Raw genomic sequence first — 8,688 nt, forward strand, 5'->3', positions numbered from 1 at the left:
TCTTAAAAGTAATTTCCAGCATATATTTTAGCAAGGAGCAGCAAGAGGATCATAAAATGAGCCTTAAACATAATTTTCCAGCACATAAAAAAAAATTCCCACACATATTCTGATAAGGGGCAGCAAGAGGAAATAAAAATATAAGCCCAAACATGCTTTCTTTCCATCTCATAAAATAATTTCCAGCATGCATTTCATACTTCCAAATCGAAAGTAATAGAGACAGCCCTCAAAGATGTTATAAAGAAATAAAAATGCATTCCAAGATCACCTTAACCATGCTTTCGAGCGCTTCAAGTAAGGAAAGTAAAGATGATCCATATATGATGTTTCATTTCTCACTATATAAGCAAATACTCATGCTTAAGCTTCAAAATAAATTTCTCTATTTCATGTCATCCGAAATGATATAAAATAGAGGAGAGGAGAAGAATACCTCTTTAGTGCAGACTCAAAGCAAAATACTAAAATAAGATTGAAGAAAACACCACAGGAATTTCTCCTGCAAGCCTCACGCAAAAGTTCTTCTCGGATTTCTAGTTCCCCAAGCCGCAAATTCTTCGAACAACAGAGAGGAAGGGAAAACTTCTTTCGAATAACAGAGAAGGAATAAATCCGTTTTTTTTTCTTAGCCGTGAAAAAGGAAGAAAGAAAAATGCTCAAATTTCTTCTAAAAGTCTCCTCTCAAGGACCCTCTTCCTTTCTCCTTTTTTTTTTTACTCGAGTAGCTAGACAACCAAAAGAATACGCTAAAAACTCCTCTAATCACACCGTAAGCCAAAAAAAGCCAAAAAAACGAAAAGTCACCTGTTTTCCGCCCTAACCAACCAATCGAAAAGAGGAAAGAAGAGTCACAATAAAGAGGGAGCGAGTATAGCCTCGAGTAGGAGGAACGTCGACCAGGTGTAACTTCGCAGTTGGAAAGCTGCTCGGTCGAGAGGAACTCGAGGCGACGAGCTGCAAACGCTTGGGAAGAAGACTGCCGCGTGGATTTGCCGTGGAGTTAGGGCACGGCGAGGAGCGGGATGAGCCGAGGGATCGAGTCGAATGCGAGGCCGAAATGTTTGTTTAAGCGAGCGGGTGAGAACCTAAATAAGACTTAGGTTTAATATAATTATAATTTAAAGATATTTATATTAAAGAAAATATTTAATATTTTGAAAAATAAAATTTTAATTTGTGTTTCGCCCATGCATCAAAACATAGCAAAATTGATATCACTTTTGCATAATTCTGACGTTCCGGACGTGCTGGCGCGGTCTGTTTTGCCGTTGGAAGTCGTTTTAACGAATTCATCGATTTGCGTGTCAATTTTCTCGTGTCGAAAATATAGCAATGTGAGTGTCTTTTCCTACCAAAAATGGTGTCCCAGTCGTCGGAGGCCATTCGGAGAAGTTCGCATTTTCACCCGTCCTTTGGGCTTAATTGAAGTTTGATTTCGTGAAATTTTGTGAATTTTGTGCATTTGGTGTGTGTGTGTGACGAAAAAGTCGTGATGATGTTTTCCTAAAACTTGGAGTTCTATTAGGAACTTTTCGCTTGAGTCTTCACAAAATAACCCATAACCGCTCGTTCATAAGACGATGGTCTTGTGCCAAAAATGCTAGACATCAAAGGGAAATAAGAAGCGGCTAGAATCTCTAAAAGGGTGGGTCTCAATTCTAGTTTTCTAAGACAGTCAATAGAAACTCCTAAGCCAGATCCTAAGACCTTAAGGAAAAAGAAATGACCTAAAAAATGAGGTCAACAATGGCTTACAAGGCCTCTTACAAAAAAAAATAAAATAAAAAATAAAAAATAAAAAAGAAAAGGAAATATCAAAATGGGAACTCTTTGTAAATTGGGTTTTCTCGCCTGTAGATTAAGTTTCTAGGACCCATCCCTTGAGTTTTGATCTTTTGTGTCCTTGGCATCGCAAGTTAAAAAGACTTCATCTTTAGATGAATTATCTTAACACGCATCAAAAGAGGTAGAGTCATACTAGATTTTGTTTTAACATATGATTTAGTTATTGTTAATATTTTATTTAAGAAAATTAATGAACATATTTTTACTTATAAAAATGGATCTAATAAAACACAGATTGATTATCTTCTTATGTGAAGAAGAGATCGTGGATAATGTAAAGATTTGTAAGGTCATTCCAAGTGAGAATTTAAATACTTAATATCGATTATTACTTATGGATTTTCAGATCAAGATTTGTAAAGAATACTAGGAATCATTGTCATAAAGTTAGATGAGGGCACTTAAAAGACAAATTAAAGTATTTTTTTTGATAACTTCAAAATTTCAATATTTGAAATGTTCATAAAAAAGCAATTTCTATGTAGGATTTATTAACAAACACTATTAAGCAAGGGGCAAAAGATGTATTTGGTGAATCAAAAGGAAATTTTTTTTATAAATGAAAGTAGTTTGCGGTGGATTAATATGTGCAAGAAAAGATAAAATATAAGAAATTGTGTTATAAAAATTGGCTTAAATGTAAAAGCTTAGAGAATTGAGAAAAATATAAGGTGGATCCTTAGGGAGTCTAAAAGAACAATTTGTGACTTAAAAATTTCACTTTTAGTGATTTTTATGATAGCTTAAATACTAAAGAAGTGAAAATTATGTATAAACTAGCTAAACAAAGAAAAAATAGAAGTAAAAATATAACTCAAGTAAAAGTGTTTTTTTATAGAAAGATATTCAATCTAGGTGGTTGAGCTATTTTGATAAACTTTTCAATGAAGTTTCTGAAAGAACGATCGACCTTAGTGATCTTAATATTATTATTAATAATAAAATATTTTATTTTTACCATCTTATTAGTAAAAAAATGTTGAGGAGGTTTTAAAGAAAATCAAAGGTGAAAAATCGGTAGAATTTGATCATATCCCAATTGTAATGTGAATATTTTTAGGAGATTTGAGAGTTTTTGGGCTTATCAAATTCTTTAATATTATTTTAAAAACGAAACAGATGCTTCTTGAGTGGAGGAAGAGTATTTTGGTCCCTATTTTTAAGATTAATGAGGATGCACAAGAGTGCAAATTATAGATGAATTAATTTAATGTGTCATACTTTAAAGTTATGAGAGAGGGTATTCGACCATATGTTAAGATGTGTTACAAAAATTTCTCATAATCAATTTGGATTTTTGTTGGGCATGACTTCTATGGAAGCTATACATTTTTGAGAGGTTTGATGGAGATTTACAAAGAGAATATCGAGGATTTACATAAAACTTTTATTGATTTAGAAAAAGCTTATGATAAGGTTCCAAGAGAAGTTCTTTAGAGAGTTCTAGAGAAGAAAGACGTTTATATGACTTAAAAGTAATTAAAGATATGTATACTAGAGCTGTTACTTGTGTTCAAATAGAAGGAGAATTTACCAAGTATTTTTCTATTTCAGTTGGATTACATCAGGGATCGGTTTTAAACCCATATCTTTTGTTGTAGTTATGGATGCAATTACTGGACATTTACAGGAGGATTTATCATGGTGTATGCTTTTCACTGATGATATCCTTCTTGTGGTTAAGACTAGAGAATGTGTTTAAGCAAAACTTGAATTATGGAGGCAGACAAGATTAGAGAGTCGTCTTAGATGATTTGGTCACATTAAATATCGAACATCTGATGATCCTGTTAAGAGAATATATGGTTTGGATTCTTTTTATGTTAAGAAAGAGATGTAGACCTAAAAAAATTTGGGCATATTGTATAAAAAATGATCTTATTAGAATCAAATGAAAATATGACAATCAATAGGACACAATGGAGAGAAATGATTCATGTAGCCGACCCCACTTAGTGGGATAAGGGCTTGTTGTCGTTTTTGTACTCATCAAAATAGGTCTTTAGTCCACAAATTTATAATCAATCACTCAATTGAAGAAAGATTTTAAGGTAGTCTTGAAATTTAAAAGAGGAATTAACATACATAGCACCCAATTATTATGCATTTACCAATCTCACACCCAAACTTTGATTTTTACATGGTAAACACCTTTCCTATGTATGACAAGGTGGAAATAGTATAATCCACCTTTTCATACATAGATTAGAGTGCTTTTCATGCAAAAATTAAAATTTGGTTGTGAGATAATAAAATGTATAAGAATTGGATGTTATGTATGAGTAAATTTTTCAATTTAAAAATGTTTAATTGAAATGTACCACCTAAGGTCAAAAATAAAATTCACCCACCTTCATACCAATTTATTGAATGTGACAAATTTAAGATTAATATAAGTTCACAAAGATGTAATGTTATATCATTTCTCTCCAAATATTTCACATTAGTAAGAATGTGACTTAAGTCCTCCGTCTATACGATTTTGTTGCAAAATACAAAATAATTTTAGTCAGAGCCATTTATCCGGGTGATTTGCCGCAAAATAACATTATTATATTACACTTACTACCAAAGCTTATATGCTTCCTATTTACCCATCTGTTTGACTTTTCAATTATATGGCGCACTTGAAAGGGAAAAAGGTATTTTGTTAGATAAGGTCAACTTAAAATCATTTCTTTTGATAAAATTCGTTGTAGATTTACAATGCTCCCTTGAATGATGCAGCTCATGATTATCGGTAAGAATGCCTCGCTCAAGTTGGGTGGACTAATTATACTAATTAAGTAGATCAGAGATCATAACAATCTAAGTTGATGGAATCATATGAGCTTGTTATATTGATCTTTATTTCTCATCCTCATATGCTCTAAAGTAGCATGGGTAATTTCTTAATCTAAAACAAATTATTGTTATTATATTCTAAACGATTGGTTCATTGACGATTAACTTCAATAACAAAGTTATTTTAGCTATTGGGAGAGATAATTAATCATAGAGGCTTGAATTCTTTGAATAGTGTTTTATGTATAATCGAGTCAACCGTCTAAAAGTTTGACCTGAAACATATCAAAACTCTTTCAAGAGAGCATGGGTTATGATCTCAGGAGAGCCAACATGCAAACTTTTAGAGCCCTAATCCTTCAATTCTTAATTTTTGCAACAAGCTAGATCTCCATGACATATACACAACAGTTTGTGGTTGTGTGCTATCGTTTTAAAATTGAAAAATAAAAAATCAAGATATTCTATATTTATTATTTATATTTTCTTAATTAGGAATACATAGTATTTATATTTCCTTTCTTGATTTGTTATTTGAATTTTTCAATTTATGCACTAATTCTATTTGGAAAATAGAATGAATTATTTCCCTCATTAATAGTACTATGCAATAAGAAAATATCATTGTGATTTATTGTTTTAACTTTGTTATAGGGATCCAAATGTTGGTAATAGTATGCATTCCCTGCATGATCTTTATCTTCATCAATTTATTATGAAAATCATTTTCTATTATAGTATGCTGCATCATTTGGTAATCATTCCCTGCTTGACCTTTATCTTCATCATAATAAGCAAAGGTGCATTCAGGTTAGTGAGTGTTTGAATATTAGAATACTTACTGGAAGTTATCAATATATAGACATGGATGGTATCTGCAATTGACCTTTAAATTAATTTGATTTTTGTCCTTAATTTTCTGACATTCATATAACCATGTAAGTAGTCCTTTCACAGGACACAAAATGGAATAACTGTCTTATAAAAAGGCAAATATGACTCTTGAATTATAACAATTGAACTCGTTCTTTTTCAAGTAAAGTGCCAAAGTAGTCCTCTGAAAAGTAGTTTCCTGACTGTTTACATAGGACAATTTTAGTCCCCGAGCCTATAAAAGTGTCAAATTAGTTTTCAAACTTTTTCAAATTTGTAATAAAATAGCCTCCGTGAGGATTATTTCAGCCAATATTAAAGAATCCGGGGACTATATTGTCACACTTTCATAAACTCAGTGACTAAAATGATCCCTACAAAAAATTAGGGGATTCTTTTAACACTTTTTTTTTTCTTTTCGTTATTCATTTGTTAAATTTTGGAGCGTTGTGTCTTCTTGCTGTCTTCAGTGAAGAGAGTACACATAGAAAAATCAATTCTTCCTCCGTATTGCCTAAACAATTGTCATTTAAGGCATGAAGTAGTTCTACATATTGGAAAAGGGAAACATTATAAAATTATACCCAAATTAAAGCATATATTTTTTCGTATGAATAATGCAATATAACTTGATGCCTCCATTTTATATTTGATTATTCAGCTCTTTCAATACAGGCGATCCTGTGAAGATGGCCATGGCTACTGTTCCTGATGGCCTTTCTCCTCAGCAAACTCTTGACGAATTGTCAAAAAGGCTTATAGCTTTGTTACCCAGGCTTTCAGTATGTTCTCCTTGCCTCTCCTTTAAAGTTTTGTTTGAATTGGAGGAAATTGAAAGAGCTTTGTTTTTTTCTTAATTTTTTATTGAGGAACAGTGGGAGCTGCAATGAAATTCTAAAAATTTGTTGGTTGATTAGTATTCTATAGCCCTTTCTATGTTTCTCCTCTTCTTGAATTTCCTCCTTTTCTTTTTCCTCCCCCTCATAGTTCTCTTCTACTTTAATCCTTAGCCCTAAGTCATCTTCCTTTCAGGTTAAAAAAACACATAGAGGGAGTGAAGGAAAAAAAATCAAGCTCAACGATGAATACGTTTTTTCTCGGCAGAGAATTAAAAAAATCCGACTGTTCTAACTCAATAATTAAAACTGAAGTGACTTTCATGCATGATTTTTCAGCTTCTTCTAATTGCGTCCATTAAAAATTGAAAATTTCCAAATAATAGGATGAAAAAGGAGAATCTCCCAAAACATTCCACAGCCATGCTCCTCCTTTTCAGCTTTTTATAACCACTTAAATATTTTATTAAAAAAATATTATATAAATGGATTGATTACCATGGAGAATATTTTTTAAATGATAATTTTAACCATATTAGCCATATGGAAAGGGGAAGGGGGTGTTGCCCATTGTGTTGCCACTTGTGCTCTCAAACAATTCTCTTATTTTTTATTTTATTTGAAAAAAGAACTAAGAGTTGCATTTTTATCTCAGGCCAGATAAAATATCTGTTTTTCTTGTCTTAAAAAGAGCTAAAATGGCCGTAGCATTAAAAATAGTGAAAATTAAAGTTAAACTTAAGGGTGGTTTTAAGAATGAGAGTGTTTTAGGAATTTATATCTTGAAATTCTTATAAATTTTAATAAATAACTTTTTTAAAATGGAAAAACTTGTAGGAAATTTATCAATGATAATTATAAAAATCTATAAATATAATATATATTAATTTTATCATGAGCATCTAAACATGAAGCAAAATATTTTGAGAATATTATTGATGGGTTATATCTCAAATAAGGCTAAAGTAAAAAATATTTGTAAAAATTTTAAGGTGTGAGCTCTTAAAGTATCTTTATTTTTAATACAATCCGTTAACTTTATAACTTTACTTCTCATTATTTTTTATTATGGGATCATTTTGCTTCTATTTTAAGAGTATGACTACTAAATCAAATATTTTATAGAGTCTGAGGCTTATGCTAAACCTAGTATAGCCACATTGATTAGGCTTGGTCTACACAGGTTAACCTACCATTTCTATAGTCTTTTGGCATATCCATGATGCTCCGCTCTTTGTTGGTTAAATTTATTACCCTATTTTGTTAAACCCTTTTAGGCCCTCCCATAGTACTTGGATGGCTGATTATTTAAGCTTTATATTGGGAGATGCTTTTGAATCAGGCCTTCATAGTTTTGATATTCATGAAAGAAATATTCTTAGATTGTTAAAAATGGCAAAACAAAACTCGTATAATTGTTTTACATGAGGGAAAAAAATCTTTACATAATATCTTACATTTTCTGCTATGCCATATGTTCAACCCCTTTTATTAACTCTTCGCTTTTATCAAATCTACTTTTCTCTGCATGATATTGAAGTGTGTAGGAGTGTAATTTATGCTATGTTTTAGGATTTGTCAGACATTATACCGAAGGAAACACTCATCTGGAAGCTTGAGCTTCTTAAATCAGCAAGTTCATATGTCACTTCTCGTCTGCATGCAATAAAAGCAGAAGTTCTAGTACTTGCCAGGTTATTTGAATTCGAACTCAATAAGAGAAAGCAATTTGTTTCCAACAAATTTACATTGAACTCATGATCTTTTTTCATCCATCAATTGTTTAGTTGGTAAGTGAAAGACTAGATGGAAAAAGTCATGTAAATTAGGAGTTTAAAAAATTGACCTGACACGTTAACTTAACTTGAACTCGACTAGAAATATCCCGGATTGGTTTGACCCCAATATTTTTTTATTGTCTTCGAATTTTTTGGCTCAAAGTAATTAAATAATTAAATAATTAATAATATTGTAACAGTTGTTGTTGTTGTATTGTAACATTGTTATATTGATTATTTCTGCTGTATTTAAAATTTTTTTTTTGTTATTTCTCAGATCATTCTAGCAAATTTGAAGCTAAACATAAGTTGAAACGAACAAACAAATCCGAATCTAACCGAACACGAAAATGCTATTCACGAGACATTTCAAAGACGAGCTAATTCCGAAGAAAAAAAAATCAAAAGAGCTGAACAAAAAAAAAAAAGCACTTGGCCTGCTCAAACTCAACCTTTTTTTTTTTTTGTGATCCTTACGAAAAAAAAAAAAAAGCACTTGGCCTGCTCGAACTCAACCTTTTTTTTTTTGTGATCCTTACAAATTTGCAAACAATGTTATCTGAACTAAC

General features: G+C 31.4%; 2 protein-coding genes across 2 annotated transcripts in view; both read left to right on the forward strand.

The window, feature by feature from the left end:
• Positions 1-8,688, forward strand: part of LOC110027842 (acyltransferase-like protein At1g54570, chloroplastic) — a gene marked incomplete at its 5' end in the record, with an annotated part of 34,301 nt that overhangs the window by 2,385 nt on the left and 23,228 nt on the right.
• LOC110027843 (acyltransferase-like protein At1g54570, chloroplastic) lies at positions 6,127-8,565 on the forward strand. Its single transcript, XM_020729451.1, has 3 exons — positions 6,127-6,287; positions 7,914-8,035; positions 8,397-8,565. The coding sequence occupies exons 1-3, from the start codon at positions 6,195-6,197 to the stop codon at positions 8,404-8,406; spliced, it is 225 nt and encodes a 74-aa protein (XP_020585110.1). The 5' UTR covers positions 6,127-6,194; the 3' UTR covers positions 8,407-8,565.

Source organism: Phalaenopsis equestris, unplaced genomic scaffold (assembly GCF_001263595.1).
Source record: "Phalaenopsis equestris unplaced genomic scaffold, ASM126359v1 Scaffold000454, whole genome shotgun sequence".
Lineage (NCBI taxonomy): Eukaryota > Viridiplantae > Streptophyta > Magnoliopsida > Asparagales > Orchidaceae > Phalaenopsis > Phalaenopsis equestris.